Source organism: Phoca vitulina, unplaced genomic scaffold, assembly GCF_004348235.1.
Source record: "Phoca vitulina isolate PV1807 unplaced genomic scaffold, GSC_HSeal_1.0 scaffold17, whole genome shotgun sequence".
In the NCBI taxonomy this organism is placed as follows: Eukaryota; Metazoa; Chordata; class Mammalia; order Carnivora; family Phocidae; genus Phoca; species Phoca vitulina.
The window spans coordinates 13,063,024-13,081,529 of record NW_022589720.1 but is presented as its reverse complement, the minus strand read 5'-3'; the positions used below and the strand labels follow the sequence as shown (position 1 = coordinate 13,081,529).

Genomic DNA, 18,506 nt, shown 5'->3' with positions numbered 1-18,506 from the left:
AATCTCAGGGTGAGATCCCAGTATTCGGTCCTAACCGCCTCCCAGACGCCCCACGTGGGCATTAGGTTTTCAACCTATGAATGGAAGGCAGGGGGAGACACACACATTCAGACCAAAAGAAGTAAAGTGTTTGAATTTTATTCTGGGTCTGGGGAAGCCCCTGGAGGGTTGTGAACAAGAGCAAGGGGCTTGACCTACGTACTAAAAAACGTCTGTCTTCTTGGCTGCCACGGGCCGCTTGGATTCTGAGCGTGCAAAGTTCAGTTCTGTACCAGGGCGGGCAGGTTGGGCTAGGCTGTGCCGATGAGCCGAAGAGCTGCCCACAACTCAACACTCATGCCTTCTCCACCTGCGCTGTCCCCCGTGAGGCCGCGCGGTTAACTGCTCACCTGAAATGCGGCTGACCTTCACTGCCATGTGCTGTTACTGCGTGATACACACCAAAGTCCCAAGATCCGGTACCAACAAGCGAGGGTCAAACTTCTCATTACATCTTCTGGATTGATAACAAGTTCAAATGACAATATTTGTATATATTGAGTTAGATAAAACATATGTCTTACCTCTTTCTTTTTGCATTTTTAAAAACGGGCGCCTGGGTGGCTCAGTCGTTAAGCGTCTGCCTTCAGCTCAGGTCATGGTCCCAGGGTCCTGGGATCGAGCCCCGCATCGGGCTCCCTGCTCAGTGGGAAGCCTGCTTCTCCCTCTCCCACTCCCCCTGCTTGTGTTCCTGCTCTCGCTGTCTCTCTCTGTCAAATAAGTAAATAAAATCTTTAAAACAAAACAAAACAAAAAACGGGGCTGCTATTCGACTGAGGAGGACCTACGTGGCTCGGATTACACGTCTCCGGCCCGCGGCATGGCTGTGCTCCTAGCTGGCAGACTTTTCATTCAAGCGGTGCGCCCTCCGCTGGAAGGGCTTGCCCGAGAAAAGCCGAGGCTCTGGCCCGGCCTCGCCGGTTTTCCTGCGAATTCCCGCAGCCTCCGGCCCGAGGCTCCGGCTTGCCGGGACTCCCGCTCCCGCCGGCACGGCGGGCACTCGGGTGGTCTGAACAGCGGGCCCGGCTTTCGCCACACCCGTTCACTGGGCTCCCGGAGCGCAGCGCTAGGTTCTCGGAGAGGCCCCGACCTTCGCTCGCCCACCGGACCCCTCCTCCGGGGCAGCAACCCCTTCAGCGCGTCACCTCCCACCGCACAAGCACCGGGGAAAGTAACGCGGTGGGCGCAGCGCCGGATAATCAACACCTTCCGCCACGGACCCAGTCAACACCCTCCTCTGGCTGGTCCAATCAATACCCACCTCAGGCTGGTCCGGTCAACACCCATTTCAGGCTGGTCCAATCAGCACTCTCCTCAGGCCGACACCCTCTACATCGACCTCAGGCTGGCCCAATCAACGCCCACCTCATGCCGCTCGGATCAACACCCACCTCAGAATAACGCAATCAACACCCACTTCAGGCCGACTGGGCGGGGCCTGGTTAGCTACCTGCCTTCGCTCGCCCTCCCGGATCGGCGGCGTAGGACGTAGCTACAGATCGAGAGGCGGGACTTCCTGTCCAGCTGAGCATAACTTCCCTAGTGTGCCGGAACTTCTCACAGATCCGGCCTGGAAGGCAGCGTGGGATCCGGTGTTTGCTGGGCTCTGAGGCGAGTAGCGGTTTGACCGTCTGGTGGCGTTCACTCTCGTCGCTAGAATTTTGTCCTGGCCGCCTCCTGTTTCGGCCCTGGCGATGGCGACGTACACCTGCATTACCTGCCGGGTGGCGTTCGGCGACGCGGACGTGCAGCGGGCCCACTACAAGACGGATTGGCACCGCTACAACCTGAAGCGCAAAGTGGCCGACATGGCCCCGGTCACCGCCGAGGGGTTCCAGGAGCGGGTGCGGGCGCAGCGGGCGGTGGCGGAGCAGGAGAGCAAGGGCACGGCCACCTACTGCACCGTCTGCAGTAAGAAGTTTGCCTCTTTCAACGCCTACGAAAACCATCTCAAGTCCCGGCGGCACGTGGAGCTGGAGAAGAAGGCCGTGCGCGCCGTGAATCGGAAAGTGGAGATGATGAATGAAAAGAACTTGGAGAAGGGGCTGGGCGTGGACAGCGTGGACAAGGATGCCATGAACGCGGCCATCCAGCAGGCCATCAAGGCTCAGCCGTCCATGTCTCCCAAGAAGGCCCCCGCGGCGCCCGAGGAGGAGTCCAGGAGGCCCGCGGCGGTGGCCCACGGAGGGCGTGCGGCTCACGAGCGGGACCCGGCCGAGAAGCCTCCCCGGCTCCAGTGGTTTGAACAGCAGGCGAAGAGGTTGGCAAAGCAGCAGGAGGAGGAGGAGAGTGAGGAGGACCTGGATGAAGAAGGTAATGCCCTCCCCTTAAGTTTCCAGATTTATACTCGAAGTTGGAGGGGAGGAGGTGCTCGTTTTTAAATGAAAATGACGTGTGCGGGCCGTTTTAGTTCCTTTCTGGAGTGACCTGTCTGGCCATCATCCCCACGGGGAATTTTAGTTAATTCTGCTTAGTTAATTGTTGTAGATTCAGGGCCTATTCTGGGGCGAGGGCGGGGAGGAATAGGTTCTTATTAATAGTTACAGAATGAATTGATGACTTCTATTTTGAATGAGGAGGCATTTGACATAGGCATAGGAGGGCATGCTGCTGTCCGTACCCATTTATGTAGGCTTTGTAATTCTGCTGGGTTTCTAGTTACCATGGCTTTGCACTTAATTTAGTTGATTAAAACACAAAATGAGGGCTTCAGAATGAGCTAACTAACCTGAAATGTGGAGCTGGAGCCAGCCACCAAGCCTCCTTAATTTCATGAGCTTTTTATTCCTTCCTGCCCTCATCCCACATCCAGTTATACTGATTGTGTTCACTATAGGCTTGGGAAAGAAAGACGACTCCCTCAAGGGGTTTACTGTACGCTGGAAAAGAAAGAGTAAGGAATTTTTTAGCAATACAAACTTGTCTGTGTACATGGACCAGCTAAAATTGAGATCTTATAACAGGGTTTGTCCTTGGATGTAATTGGCATTCTCTCCCCCCAGATATAAGACTGTACCATCTCATGTTTGTGAATCTTTGCGGTTTCTTCAATTGCGGTTACCACTTTCTTAAACTAACTGTTTTTCAAATCTCTGGCTTGAAGATTGGGAAGATATTGATTCTGATGAAGAGTTAGAATGTGAGGATGCTGACGCCATGGACATGGACGAAGCAGAGGAGCAGGATGCAGAGGAGGAGACTGGGGGAGGCCCCCTCATTGGTGCCATCCCCATAACAGACTGCTTATTTTGTCCCCATCATTCAAGCTCTCTTATGAAGAATGTGGCTCATATGACTAAAGTCCACAGCTTCTTTATTCCTGATATAGAATATCTTTCGGATCTTAAAGGACTGATTAAATATTTGGGTAAGTACAGTAGTTTTCCTTTTAATGAGGAAATACCACATTATTGGGGGACAAATTTTAAGGGAACATTCATTTTTTTGCTTCTCATCAGTCTTTGATTTAATTATGTGCTTATTTTGTAAAGATCAAAAACTTGATGCATGTTTTTTGAATTGTGGAGATAAATTGTGAGCCTTAATCTGGCTGCAGAAAGCTCCTCTTAGTTTTGTCCTCAAATTATTTTTCCAGGAGAGAAAGTTGGTGTTGGGAAGATTTGCTTGTGGTGCAATGAGAAAGGGAAGTCCTTCTACTCCACGGAAGCTGTACAGGCGCACATGAATGACAAAAGCCACTGTAAGCTCTTCACAGATGGCGATGCTGCTTTGGAATTCGCAGACTTCTATGATTTTAGGTAAGTCTGTGGTTTGTAATGTGAGGCAAAGTGAGGTCGTCATATTTGCATTGAATTGGTACTAGGTGTGCGGGTGCCCGGCATGTGTCCGGCACAGTGCAATATGTGCTTTATGACTCCTGTGAAACTTGCGTGTGGGTGATTGTTCGCTCTCATTTTGTGGATAAGAGACTGTGAGAGTTGAGCACACACACTTAATAAAAGAGATCTGATGAAGAGACGATCTCAGGCCCACACTGAAGTTTGTCTGACTTGAAAACTCATTTTTCTTTTTTTGTGGTTTAAATGGTGAGGAGCTCAGTTTTGCCAGTTAGCTTGTGAACAGAGGGACTGAAAATAGATTTCATATCTTGGTTTCCCTGAGAGTCCTTGAATCACAGACTGTCTCCCGAGGGAATTGAGGTGGTTGCTGAACTAGGCCAGTCCCAGGTATTTGATGGTGACATTATCCCATAGGTGGTTCACCCTTAACTAGAAAGTTGGATAATTCGTCCATGATGCAAGGAATCTGTGCCAGGCGCTTTTGAACAGTTAATTACTAGTGCCATGATGCCCATGACCTAGCACAGGTGTGCTACACAAGCAATTGTGTGTAATTACCATGCCAAGCATGCATAGTCTCCAGATACGTGTGTTCAGAAAAGTCCCAGTCTCTTAAGTCATCCTTTTGCATTTTCCTCCTGATGTCTCATTCTTCTTTTGCATTGAGGAAAAGTTTTTCATTTCCGCCATTTTGGTGGCTGGGTTGTGGTTTTAATTAGCATTTCCCTGATGATAAGTAATGTAGTTGAAAACCTTTTTATATTAATTGGTCATTTGGATATCTCTTGTGAAGTGTCTGATCAAGTCTTTTGTCTGTTTCTTTATTGGGATTGCGTTATCTGTCTTACTGTTAACATTTTAATGTGTAATTCTCCAATTATTTTCTGTGTATATTTGAGACTATTTCTAGGAACATAGAGATTCTTCTAGAATCGCACTGTCCAATATGGCAAATACTTTGTGTATTCATGCGGCTATTTAAGTTAATTAGAAATGAAGTTTAAAATCTTAAAAATTCAGTTCTTTAGTTGCACTACCTAGATTTCAAAGCTCAGTGCTTAAAAGCACATGTGACTAGAAGCTCCTATATTGGACACACAGGTATAGAAAGTTTCTGTGATCACAGAATTCTGTTGGATGGCACTGTCCTAAAACTTGTTTTTAGAATGGTTAAATTGAGGAGAGCTGCATTTCCAGCTCTACATTCTCCTCTTCCTAGCTGGCAACCCTTTTAGGGAGAAAAAAATAGGTGAAAGAATTTAGTTATAGGTCATTTGCTCAGTCTTTTTTTTTTTTAAGCACAATTTTATGTTAACAGCAAATTTGAGCAGAAGGTTACAGAGATTTCCCATATAACCCCTGCCCCCCACATCCACACATGCATACCCTCCCTCATTGTGGACATCCCTCATTAGTGGTACATTTGTTATGATTGATGAACTTACATTAAGACCTCATCATCACCAAGTGCCTGGTTGACGTTAGCGTTCACTGTTAGTGTTGTGCATTTTGTAGGTTTGGACAAATGCGTAATGACATGTGTCTACCATCATAGTATCATACAGAGTAGTGTCACTGCCCTGAAAGTCATATGGAGTCCACCTGTTCTTCTCCCCTTGTCTTTTCAGACTGGCTTCTTTCACTTAGTAATATGCATTTAAGTTTTCCCTGTGTCTTTTCATGGCTTGATAGTTCATTTCTTTTTAGTACTGAATTCTGTTCCATTGTCCAGATATACCACAGTTTATCCAGTCACACCTACTGAAGGATGTTTTGGTTGCTTCAGGTTTGGGCAATTATGAATAAAGCTGCTATAACCATCAGTGTGCAGGTTTTTGTGTTGACGTGTTTTCAGCTTCTTTAGATGAATACTAAACATTGCTGTATCCTGTGGTAAGAGTATGTTTGGTTTTGCAAGAATGCCCAGCTGTCTTGCAAAATGGCTGCACCATTTTGTGTTCCCACCAGCAATGAATGAGAATTCTTATTGCTCCACATTCTCACCTTCATTTGGTGTTGTCATGTTCTGGATTTTGGCCATTTTAAGAAGTGTGTGGCGTTATCTCATTTGATTTTGCATTTCCCTGATGACATGATGTGAAGCAACTTTTTACATGTTTATTTGCAATCTGTATATCTTAGTGAGGTACCCAATAAGGTCTTTGCCCCATTTTAAAATCTGATTTGTATTCTTATTGTTGAGTTTTAAGAGTTCTTTGGGTATTTTGAATAATGGTCCTTTATCAGATGTGTCTTCTGCAAATATTTTTTCTCAGCCTATGGCTTCTGTTTTACTTCTCTGACATTGTTTTTCCCAGAGCAGAAGGTTTTTCATTTTAATGAAGTCCAACTTATCAATTATTCCTTTCATGGATTGTTCCTTTGGTGGTGCATGTAAAAAGTCCTCACCAAACCCTAAGTCATCTAGATTTTCTCTCATGTTATGTCCTAGGCATTCTTATAGTTTCGTGTTTTACACTTAGGTCTGTGATCCATCTTGAGTTTATAGGTCACTTGCGTACTTTTTATTACAGAGGATGCCACCAAGTTGGTTTTTCTCCTAAACCTTTCAGCCTGCCATCCCTGCAACTGTTTATCCCCTGCTTTTAGGTAGCTAGTGGGTTTGCCATTTTGCAAATACAGTTTGTCTTTTAGTTAAATTTGAGGTATTGGTCTTTTTATTAATGCCATTCTTAATGCCACCATTACAGGAGTAGCTATCCAGATTACAAGGAAGGGGGGCACCCTGATGAGACTGAGGAGTTGTCCTCAGAAAAGACATTAGAATATGATGATGAAACCATGGAGCTGATTCTACCTTCTGGTAAGTGTATTTGTCAAAGATAAATAGCTTAATTCCGGTGAGATTATCAGAGAGGCATGTTCGCATCAATCCCATTCTGAGGGAAGTAAACATTAAGTTTTATGTTCTCGGATACACAGTAAACTCTAAAGGTTGCCACTTAGCTCTGTGTTAGCTGTTTTGTTGAAATTAAATCAGTGTTTTTGCTTCTGTTATGATTCCAAATGCTTTGATCAGTCATTTCCTTTCAAATACATAGACATTTTCCTTTTGGTTCTTTATTATTATAGCCTCATTTAGGTTTTTCTTGTAAATCATGGCCCTACTCTTATTCTTTGAACTGATTCCTGTTTGCTCATGTTGCTCAGACTTCCAGCTGGTCGTCTGTCCCGGGAGTAGCTGATTTACAGTGTGCAGTTGCCTGTTTGTATTCTAATTATGGCAGGGAGGCCTGGAGTTTGAATTGTGTCTGCTACTTTAGGGAACATTTGACTGATGGGGGAATTTATCCCAGGTATGAAAAGGTGGGGGGAAAAAAAAGCCATGAGTGTGAGAAGTACCCAGTATTGTTTACAGTGTTAGGATTAGCTGATAAGAATGGGAGAAGCTATGAAAGACACCTGTGAGAAGGAAAGGGAATGGAACAGTAAAGATAATAAGATCCTACTAATACGTGGTATTTACTGAGCAGTTAGCATGGTGGGTGGATATATTATTTTATCTTTACAAGCCTGTGGGTTAGATTCATATCCTTATTTGACCTGTGAGCCAGCTGCAACTTAGATAGGTTGAATAATTGACCCACGATCATAGTCAGTGAAGCCTTTTTCTCCACTTCCCTACCCGCTTTGGGAGATTTGCAGCAACGCTGGGGGCAGGAGCAGCTATCCTGCTCGTGGAGATGACTGTGATAAAGAAGCTGTCTTATATTACTTGCTTTTCATGTAGGATATCACTGCTTAGGTACAGACGGCCCTCTTTAACTTGGAATAATTACCTTTTAAGTCTAAGGGCAGCTTTAGAGTATGACAGTAGAAGGAAAGGGCAGGCCGAACCGGTCCTGAAGATATAATTCTCCTTACAGTGATGAGAAAAAGGTATCAGGCACAATATTGTGGCCTGTGCGAGACACAGGAGCAAAACAGACCTAAATATATCACAGAAAACCTCTTGTAGTCTTCCTCTGGCGAAAGTACCAATACATTATGGCAGAAATAAGCTGAATAACTTAATTTCTAAGACTATCTTTTTTAGCCCCTTAGCCCATCAGCATCCACTTCCTTGACTGTGGAGTGAGATGACCCAGACTGTGAGTGAGCTGAGTAAGATGACCCTGTAAAGCAGTACCTGGCGCGTCCTCGTGAATGGGGGCTTCGCTTTGCCTCGACTTCAGCATCCTCTGTACCAAAATGTGCGCAACGATGAGCATATTCTATTTAAGGAGTATAGTCTATTTGAGAGAAATTTTCATCTAAACATAAAATTTTGCAACTTAGGAGTTGTTGTTTTTTTTTGTCTAGAAAACACGTTTTCCTAGGATGATTGAGTTTTCTAAGATTAGCCAAAGCCCCAAATGGGCATCTTATTAGGATACTCCCTTCCTCTCCCACATTGGAACAATTACGAAGTGTGAATCCTGAACAGCCTTTGAATATTTTTTTTTTTAAAGATCTTATTTATTTATTTGAGAGAGAGAGAAAGAGAGAGAGAGCACATGAGAGGGGGGTGGGTCAGAGGGAGAAGCAGACTCCCTGCTGAACAGGGAGCCCGACACGGGACTCGATCCAGGGACTCCAGAATCATGACCTGAGCCGAAGGCAGTCACTTAACCAACTGAGCCACCCACGTGCCCTGAATATTTTTTTCTTTGTCTTCTCTTTAACACTTGTCTGTGTCTCCATTACCAACACTTTATGTCCATCTCCAATCCGGTTTGCACTCCACCACCCAGAGCATTCTTCTAAAACACCAGTCTATTTTCTTTTTCCTTTGGAAATCCCCCAGGGAGAGCCATTGTTTTTCCAGTAAGTTAGTTTCTCCAGCTGCCCGCCCCCCCATCCCGTGCTATTCCTCTACCCGCCCACGGGCACTTCCCCCCGCTCTGGGACTCTGCACAGCTGATGTCTCTCTGTCTTACTGCTACTCCTCCTTTAAGACTTGGGCTCACCCCTCCATTAGCTGTTTTGAACTCAGCTCCTGCGCTGAGTGTGGAGAGTCTCCTCAGCTCCGGGGACACTTGCGTATCTGTGGTAACATTCCTCTCCTTTGTAGTTGTTGGCTTGCTTGCCTGGCTTCCCCCATTACTTTTCAGAAAAAGATTGCTTCTTTCATCTCAGCACAGGGTCTTCGGATAAATGTGTGTTGACTGAGTGAGTGAGAGGTTAGAGGTGACTTTAAAAGGAAAGCAAGGTTGATTCCCTTGGGTCTGCTGCAGACTAGGAGCCCCAGAGCAGAAGGAACCACTGTGGGCTAAGAAGGGTCCTCAGGGGCTTGGAATCATTGGCCTGAAACACTGGGGAGCCGATTGCTTGTCTCTACATCCTCATGCAGTCAAAGAAGAAAGTGGCATGAGATTAACTTGAAGGTCCAATTTCCCTGGTTTTTAAAGCCTGGGTTTCCTTGCTGACTGCTGCTGGTCCACCTACTGAGTCATGTTATTTTAAAATATTAGATAATAAACCTTAGGACAGCTCTTTTATATTAGACTTGGAAGTAGTGAAGAATGGTAAGTATGGTAACACTGAAGTTTTAGACAGACTCAGGGAAGACCTTACCAGCAGCCAGATACTACCTTACCCCACAGGTTCTTAACCAGGCCATACAATTTTTTTTCTTTCTGTATGTGCATTTTCCTGGGGAAAGGCCATAGTGATTAAGGTCACCTGTGTGGGGTGGCTCAGTCAGTTCAGTGTCTGCCTTCGGCTCAGGTCATGGTCTCTGGGTCCTGGGATTGAGGGCCTGGAATCAGGCTCAGCGGGGAATCTGCTTCTCCCCCCCCCCCCCCCCCCCCCCCCGCCTCTGGTTGTGAGTGCACATGCACACTCTCTCCCACTCTCAAAAAAATTTAAAAAAACTTTAAAGTCACCTGTGTGGCCATGCTTTTTTTTTTTAACTGTGGTTAAGTACGTTTTTTCTGGGGGAAATGCTGTAGTTTTTTATTTATTTATTTATTTATTTTTAAAGATTTTATTTATTTATTTGAGAGAGAGAGAATGAGAGAGAGAGCATGAGAGGGGGGGAGGGTCAGAGGGAGAAGCAGACTCCCTGCCGAGCAGGGAGCCCGATGCGGGACTCGATCCAGGGACTCCAGGATCATGACCTGAGCCGAAGGCAGTCGCTTAACCAACTGAGCCACCCAGGCGCCCCAATGCTGTAGTTTTTAAAAGCACCTGTGACTTGGAGAAGATTAAGAGCCACTAATACAAATATCTAAATACATGTCATTCGCTACATTCATGGGTCTTCACAGATGATAGACTGCTGAGACCTTATTATAGAATTTGTTTAAACAAAACATAGCTTTCTTAGTGAATCAAAGACTGCTAGTATTCTGAAATTTCTTCCAGCTATACTGGTACCTCTCTCCATGTCACCCATACTTTCATCGTCTTATTTTAAAAACTAGTTAATCTTGATTATAATGAGACCTGATGGTTTCTAGTCCATTGGTTTGCTCTCATGTCCCAGTACTGGTTTGGGAGGTTTTCTAATGAACCAAGAGAATGGGAGGTCTCTAAATAAGCACAGTAAACAGGAACAGTCTTACAGCTGTGTATTCAATCACCTGTTTATGGCTTTGAGCAAATTTACCATTCAGAAACCTTTTCAGTTAGACTCAGTTACTTGATTGTATTAGCATGGATGTCGGCATGAAGCTAATTTGAAAAGGATGCTCATGTGGAGAGCTTGGTGATATTTAATCAGCCACACTTAGTAGGGCCTGCATTCAGCTGGTTTCAAAAGCGATAGTTGTGATGTTTTAAATTTAGTTATTTCAGATCCAGTAGGTGATCCCAGAGCCAGTGACAAAGAGCATTCAGTAGAGGGCACTGTGAGCATTTACTGTGAAGGCTGTGGTCTGGCTCAGTTCCTTGAGTTTCCTTTCGTGCTCGTCAGCTCCTGTGGAGTAAGTTGGTGTGAAAGACACATCCAGCTAACATCAGTTAGCCGCTGAGGAGCCGGGTGAAACTGGTGGTGGATTCACGAGAATGTGTAATTAATCTTCGGAAAATTACAGTTGGAGGTAATTTCTTTTCCACTGTCTAATGGCTTCGATTATAAGGCTGTTTGTTAAGTAGGGGCGGACAGTTTTTAAGTAGGAGCTGACATTTTACACATAGTTCTTGCTATGGTGAAAGGTAGATGGACAGATTGTGGCTTCACCGTAACTAAGACTTACCCCTTTTCCTTGAGGAGGGCCTTCAAGTGGAGCTGTACAATCACGTTATTCTTGGGGCTTTCTGTCGGGGGCTCACTGGCATTGACACAGGGCAGGGTAGCTCTCAGCCGTGTGTCTTCAGTTCCCCTGCTGGCTGCGGAAACCTTGGCTTTGAGTAATGAAACCTTTTCAAGGATGTTCCTCAATAATACATATGTCCAAATGCTGCTTAAGAATATAAATACATCAGTTTACTTTGTCCTAATCACCAACATTATCATGTAATGATTTTGAGCATTGCAAACCTGGAGCATCCTGACCTATTATACATAGAAAATGATAATAAATAGTGCTGGGGTCTCCCGCCACAGCAGCCTTCATTTAAGCTTGAGTCTCTGTCCGTCAGCTGCATCGTACGCATTTCCTGGGGTCTAGGAGCTCTGGTACCTCTAAGGCTGCCAGAAGATTCAGGTTCAAGGAAACATGTTTCATCCGTCTTGTATCCAAAAACCAAATCATCTTTGAATTGAAAGGGTTTTTTTGGTCATCTCTTGCATCCTGTCACAAAAAACAACCGACTGAAAGTAACTCCTTTCCCATGTCCATGTAACAAGCAAACTTTCCTAGGTGGCTTGCCCCAGGTATAGGGACTTAAAATAACCTGACAGAACTTTTTCATGTAAATGAAAGGTCTAAATCCTAAAAGCAAATACATCTGTAATATTTAGTCTCCTGTTCATGGTCTTTCTACACAAAAATTCTGAAAGAAATAGTTTTATATACGTAAGTGTAAAACTTCCCTAGAAGCCGTACACGTGGTTCTGCCTAGCCATAGTTCCTATACTCACGCTCAGTGGAAATCGCGGTTTCACGCCCCTGTATATATGCTGTTGTTGAATTGCTGTGTGTTTATGTCTGTCTGGGAAGGTATTTGGTTAATATTCTTGTGAGAGAGTCGTATTCAGTGTTGTATTTCGAATGCTCTTGGGTAATGCTGATAGCACTGTGCCAGGAGCACCTGGTGAGAGTCACTGCTCTGATGGAGCCTGCCCCCTTCCCCTCCACTGCTGCGAAGCTGAGGCTTGGCACACTCTTCCTATAAAGGGCTAGGTAGTCCGTAGTAATTCATTTCTTTTTTTTTTTAAGATATTTATTTATTTGACAGAGCAACACAGCGAGAGAGGGAACACAAGCAGGGGGAGTGGGAGAGGGAGAAGCAGGCTTCCGGCGGAGCAGGGAGCCCGATGTGGGGCCTGATTCCAGGACCCTGGGATCATGACCTGAGCCGAAGGCAGACGCTTAACGACTGAGCCACCCAGGCGCCCCCGTAGTAATTCATTTCTGAAAGCATGATTGACTTGCATAGTTTTACCAGATCCTAGATAAGCAAAAGCTGTAGAGGAAATTCAGCTTAATCATCCTTTAAAATTCTAGCTCACCAGGTGATTTCCATCCTGTAGAGAACAACGGGGTAGGGTTTCTCAGTGTAGTGACCTTTTAGGCCAGGTAATTCTTTGTTGTGGAGGACTGTCCTGTGCATTGTAGGATGTTTAGCGATATCCTTGACCTCTATCCACTAGCTGCTGGTAGTCCCCCTCCAGGTTTAACACCAAAAATGTCTCCATTCAGTGCCAAATGTCCCTGGAGGTAAAAAATGATCCCTGTTTGGGAACCACCAGCACAGAGAATTTAAGGAAAAGAAAGGTGGATTGGTTTACTCTAGACCCAGACTGTGACTTTTAAGATTTTAAGCATCAGGATTATTGTGTGCTTTATCTTTGTATTAAGAGGGGGAGAAAAAGTTAAAGTCCCTTATCTCCTTCCTCGGGCCCTATTATCCATGTTAGTAGGTGTTGCTGTGTGAATTTCTAGAGAGGCATATTTTATATAAGTAAGTACAAGATGTAGAGTATTTCATGTAACAGTGACTTGCCATTCTCTTTCTAAAAAATTCCTTTACGTTTTGATTTTCTTTCATTTTTTAATATCTTTTTTTTTTTTTAGTGGGTAGAGCATTGTTTCTCCTGGCATATCCATTTTCCAGCTAGATACCCTTAAAAGTCTGGTTGGGAAAGTCCTTGCTCTGTAGCTCTACCCTGAAGAATTATCCAGTTCAGTGTTTTCATCTTGCTTTTTTGAAAAACAGGTGCCAGAGTGGGTCACCGCTCCTTGATGAGATACTACAAACAGCGATTTGGCTTGTCAAGAGCTGTGGCCGTTGCTAAGAATCAGAAGGCCGTGGGCCGGATACTCCAGCAGTACCGAGCCCTGGGATGGACCGGCAGCACAGGTGTGTTGTTACTTACAACCGTGGACTAGCCCAGAAACTCGTGTTACAAGATGGGGTGTGGGTGAAGGCCTTTCCATTTATGTTGTCCTTATGGATCCTCCCTAGAGGAAACTTAACTTCTTGGCTCTGGGAGCTTCCATTACTACTGGGTACGTTTATGGCAATGAGCCCAAAGCTCCATTACTTAAAAACTTCACATTCCTGGCACAGTAACTTTCTAAAATGGCGTATAGATAATAGTTACAGAAATAAGTACTGAGTAGTCAACAAAGGTTGAAATTATCCTGGAGGTTATACGGAGGAATTAACCAGTGTTCTTGTGGCAAAGAGCTTGAGCTGTGGGGTCAGACACGACTGACTGGTTACACTGAGTGGTTCGTACATGATGAGCGTAAGTCAAGTCACCTAAGCCTCTGTCGCCTCATTTATAAAATTGGAATAATAATAAGACCCACCTGGCAGAGTTGTGTGGGTTGACTGTCCTCATGCACGTATGATACAGTACGTGGACATAATAAAGGCTAGCTATCACTCCTTGTAGTTTTCCCATAGAAAACGTAACAAGAGTTAGAGGAATAAAGCGGGCCTAGAAATTGCTAAGCTTTGAAACCTCATCAATATAAAATTATTTAAATCTATTCTGATGTGTCTGCTCTATGCAGCTCAGTCCTTAGATCTTCGGGGAGCACATCAGTCCACTAAAGGACTGTGGAGTGGACAAAGGAGAGCTCCCTTAGGATGTCATGGAAAGCCCTAGACAGAGAAAATCTGTTCGGTGCCACTGTGTTTATATATATACCCGTGGCTTCCTTCCCTGTGGCTGCCTGTGAGCTGTGAAGCCGCTTAAATCCAGCAGACACTGACTTCATCTTACTCTTGTCAGGAACTACTGTCTGATTCAGTTTATAGTCTCCACCTTTCTCTGTCACCTTTGATCAATGGGGCATTACCTTTGGGGCTTATAGACCCTTCCAGATAATGGAAACCAGAGAGGCTTCTCCCAGAGAAATGTGTACAAGTACAGGTTGTCGTATGCAGTTCTGGGTGCACATAACCCCCACTCCTGTTACGCGGAGACCCCAGGTTAGCAGCTCTTCTTTAAATCTGAGAACCCAGTGACCCCGTAACTAGCCTTGAGATTCTCTGTAAAGATTGGATTTTTTTTCTGATCCCCAATAACAAACCTTTGCCTCATTGCTTGTCCCTTTTGCAACCACAGGAGCGGCTCTTATGCATGAGCGGGACATGCAGTATGTCCAGAGGATGAAATCCAAGTGGATGCTGAAGACGGGAATGAAGAACAATGCCACCAAGCAGATGCACTTTAGGCCCCAAGTGAGATTCTGAGGGTCTGCCAAGGATGGAGGGACCGCCTCTTGCACCAGTGCCCTCGTCTGCGGACCAGTGGGCGCTGGATTGTGTGTCAGACCCTGTTTGCTGCTCCTCTCCCTGTACTTTATCTGTTCTGACCTAAGAATAAAAGTCAGAATCTCGTTGGCTTTTCAATGTCATTTCTGGACAGGGTTTAAAGGTTATGTTTTCACAAAGTGAGTGCTGTGTCTACTGGGCTCTGGGACCCAAACTCCGGCGTAACTGGTCCCCTCAAACTTGGTTTAACCTTGCCCTGGCCCCGGCACCTCCATAAGGGGCTCGGAAGCTACGGGAGAACTTGAGTGTCACTCATTTGAATGTGTTGTGGCTCATGAGGTGGCACAAGCACTTTCACTACGTCCAGGCAAAGGTAGGCAGCATGCCGTGGGCTTGCTGGAAAGGCTCTTTACCTAAATGTGACCACACGAGGCACAGCAGCGCTGTGCACTCCGATTCCGCTGCTGCCTTCCCTTGAGCAGTTAGTTGAGGGAAAAAATCAATGTAAAACGTTTAGATCTCGTTTTAGAAACAAACACTGACGTCAGGGCTCAGCATGAAGAGCTGCTCCGTTCAGGTGCCTTGGGGTGGGGGGCAGGGAGGCAGTCATGTGGGAAATGAAGTTAAACAGGAAGCTCAAACCCGTTGAGCTATTTTGTGACTTTGGAAAAGTGACTTGGTTTCTTAAATCTGTAAAATGAGATGTTACCTCTCAGGTTGTTGTGGGGGTTAAATAAGTCAGCCAAAGTAAGTGTTGAAGTTCTCCCTTCTAGAGCAAACCTGCTCCACTGAGGAAGGCTGACGTTCCAGTTGGAGCGGTGGTCTCTCCGTAGTGGGTGCCGGGAGAATGGGCCTGCCCTTACCAGCTACTCACTGGCCCTCGTTCGCAGACATAGGTCTTTTTCTGTAAACTTTGGATGCAGAGTTGAATTAATTCTATTTCCTCTGTACACAGGTTCACTCTCACTAACAGTGAAGGACTCCCTGGTTTTAATTTTGCTCCTCCAGCCTGTTTTCTAACATTCTTCTCACACAGGTCCCCATTCTCTTGTGTTTGACACATCTTGAAATCTGTATCCTAGGAAAAAGATGTCATACTTCACATGGGGTAGGTTTTTAAGTTCTTCACTGAGTGTACATGATTCTGTGCTATAGCTTCTGTCAGTTTTGTTTCTTATTCAGCATTTTGTCCCTCAGCATGATATGCTGAGATCATTACCGCTGACACCCGCCGTCTCCAACCGCCCCTGTTTACCACACCAGCCTAGCACGGTCGGTGTACCTTATTTGTATACATACCCTTTTAACTTTGAAGGGTTTTACCTGTGGCGAGTAATGAAGACAGTATGTTTGTATGTTTGCTGACCAACAAAATACTCCCTCCATTTATCTCCTTCCAGACTTAAGGAGCTACCTTCTTAGTTTGGTTTTGGGTTTGTGGAGCAATTCTATATCACTTCTCTCCACATAATTTTTTTTGTTTGTTTTAAGGATTTTATTTATTTGACAGAGACACAGCGAGAGAGGGAACACAAGCAGGGGGAGTGGGAGAGGGAGAAGCAGGCTTCCCGCGGAGCAGGGAGCCCGATGCGGGGCTTGATCCCAGGATCCTGGGACCATGACCTGAGCTGAAGGCAGATGCCTAAAGACTGAGCCACCCAGGAGCCCCTCTCCACATCATAATTTTATAAAATACAGTTTATTTGCCTTTGGGAAGGAGGGCAAGGAAAAAATAAATTTAAACATCACCCATACATAGTTATAAAACTTTTTTTTCTTACACTGAGGACTTTTAATACTACTTTCTTAGCAACTTACAAATATGCAGTACAGTATTATTAACTATTCACCATGCTGTTTATCCCGTCCCATGACTTAAAACTGAAAGTTTCTACTTTGACCCACTTTACCCATACATTTCCTTTTGATTAAATCTAGAATTAATCCAAATTAACCCAAAAGTAACTCTGTTCAATCAAATTCCTATAGCTAGTTCCCCTCAACGCCCATTACCCTTAAGTCAGTTGTGTGAACTAACAGTGGGCACCAGAATGCCGGAATAATCGTATGGAAGTTCTTCCCCAGTCCCCAGGCAGCGGTGGCTGTTGTGGCTGGCGGACCAGGACGTGTGTGCACTCTCCTGCTGGGACTTCTGTTGTGGCTGGCGGACCAGGACGTGTGTGCACTCTCCTGCTGGGAGTTCCTCCGGGAACAGATGGCCCTGGCAAGTGGATTGGTCTGCCTTAGCTTGAGACATCAAGGCTGGGATCAAAAATGAGAGAGCGTAACCTTGTTCTCTCTGTGCGTGTAACCAAAGCCCCTGGCTGCTTTGCTGACTGCACTTCCTAGCTGCGGATAGCCGCAGGCTTGATGTATTCTTTCTGCTTTGCGGAGTGTGAATTTGTGTTTCACGGAGGACAACGTGCTTTCGTGCGCCATCTTGTTTCTCGGCTGTGAGGTGTAGGTAGTGTTGCTATTTCAGAGATGGGAAGTTCAGTAACTTGTTTAGGGAGACCCAGAAGGAAACCAGAAATGGTGATTTCTGGTACAGCATTTTTACTATTGCAACACTGTCGAACAGAATCCTCAGCAACATCCCGTCCTAGGGAGCACACTCTGTGGGGCTATAAACGTTCATGCAAGTGTTAAATTTGCAGCAAGCCATGGAATCTTTTTTGTTTTGTTTTGTTTTAAAGATTTTATTTATTTATTTGACAGAGAGAGACAGCGAGAGAGGGAATACAAGCAGGGGGGAGTGGGAGAGGGAGAAGCAGGCTTCCCGCGGAGCAGGGAGCCTGATGCAGGGCTCGATCCCAGGACGCCGGGATCACAACCCGAGCCGAAGGCAGATGCCCAACGACTGAGCCACCCAGGCGCCCCCGTGAAAAGAATCTTGTTCTAAATCTAGAAATACATAGAATTTAATGTTACACACATGATACATGCATAAATAACATAACTGTTACACACATGAAAGAAAATACCACATTTTCTTTCCTAGAATGTGAGCAAATTTGGCCCCCAACCAATTTTGGTTATTTGTGGATTCTTATTTAAGCTGCTTTCCTCCACCTTAGTTATTTCTAAACTGTTAAGATCCCATTGGATATTATTTGGAATTCACAATAATTCATTTGGAGAAGACCAGGTAAGAGCTGTATTGCTAACTCTAAATGTGCAGACATTTTTGCAAGAGGATTGCTGGTAGTCCCAGTGAAATTGAAAAGTGCTTGGAAGAATACACGTTATTTCATTTAGACTCATTTGTAATCGGTACATTAATGATGACCCTGAAATTGATGGAGATAAGGAAGATTTGATTAGCTTGTTAATGCTGCAAACATTTGAACTTTAGAATATAATTTATTGATCATTTGTGGGCCAGGCTGTTATTACCAAATCTGTTTTCCTTCTTGCCAGCCAGAAACTACTTCCAGCCTCCCATGAGGGCAAGGTATGGTCGTGTGGCTGAATTTGGGCCAACAGTTGTGAGCCGAGGTGATGGATGCAAGCGAAGTTCAGATCATCTCCAATTGTGAGACAAGAGTCATTTTTAGAATCTGCCCCTTTTTCCTCTCACCAGCTGGAAGTGACGGATTAGCCCCTGTTGCCCATGCAGATGAGGCTAACACCTTAGGGGACAGCCAACCAATGGTGTGAGAAGAAACCAGGGTCACAAAATGACATCATGGAGAAGAGCTGCCCTGAACACCCCTGCGGGCTGGACTGTTAGGTGAAAGAAGTTGAAGGCCCTGTGCTGCGGAGTTTCTGTTGTAGGAGCGCAGTTTACAATAGTGTCGAACCCCATGATAACACTAATATGACATG

The 18,506-nt window shown here is 45.3% G+C and overlaps 2 protein-coding genes across 2 annotated transcripts; both read left to right on the top strand.

Annotated features, from left to right (window-relative positions):
- The first annotated feature begins 802 nt into the window (after positions 1-802).
- On the top strand, positions 803-1,539 carry LOC116639210. The gene has a single exon (XM_032415382.1). The coding sequence runs from the start codon at positions 860-862 to the stop codon at positions 1,529-1,531; it is 672 nt and encodes a 223-aa protein (XP_032271273.1). The 5' UTR covers positions 803-859; the 3' UTR covers positions 1,532-1,539.
- A 52-nt stretch (positions 1,540-1,591) lies between these two features.
- ZNF622 (zinc finger protein 622) lies at positions 1,592-14,803 on the top strand. Its single transcript, XM_032415381.1, has 6 exons — positions 1,592-2,352; positions 3,143-3,406; positions 3,635-3,797; positions 6,551-6,663; positions 13,167-13,310; positions 14,530-14,803. The coding sequence occupies exons 1-6, from the start codon at positions 1,734-1,736 to the stop codon at positions 14,655-14,657; spliced, it is 1,431 nt and encodes a 476-aa protein (XP_032271272.1). The 5' UTR covers positions 1,592-1,733; the 3' UTR covers positions 14,658-14,803.
- The last annotated feature ends 3,703 nt before the right edge of the window (positions 14,804-18,506 follow it).

Bases quoted from the DNA above. Each gene is read 5' to 3' on its own strand.
- ZNF622 (XM_032415381.1), top strand. From the start codon at position 1,734: ATGGCGACGTACACCTGCATTACCTGCCGGGTGGCGTTCGGCGACGCG. The intron at 2,353-3,142 runs GTAATGCCCTCC...TCTGGCTTGAAG, and splicing joins GGAGGACCTGGATGAAGAAG to ATTGGGAAGATATTGATTCT. The intron at 6,664-13,166 runs GTAAGTGTATTT...TTTGAAAAACAG, and splicing joins GGAGCTGATTCTACCTTCTG to GTGCCAGAGTGGGTCACCGC.
- LOC116639210 (XM_032415382.1), top strand. From the start codon at position 860: ATGGCTGTGCTCCTAGCTGGCAGACTTTTCATTCAAGCGGTGCGCCCT.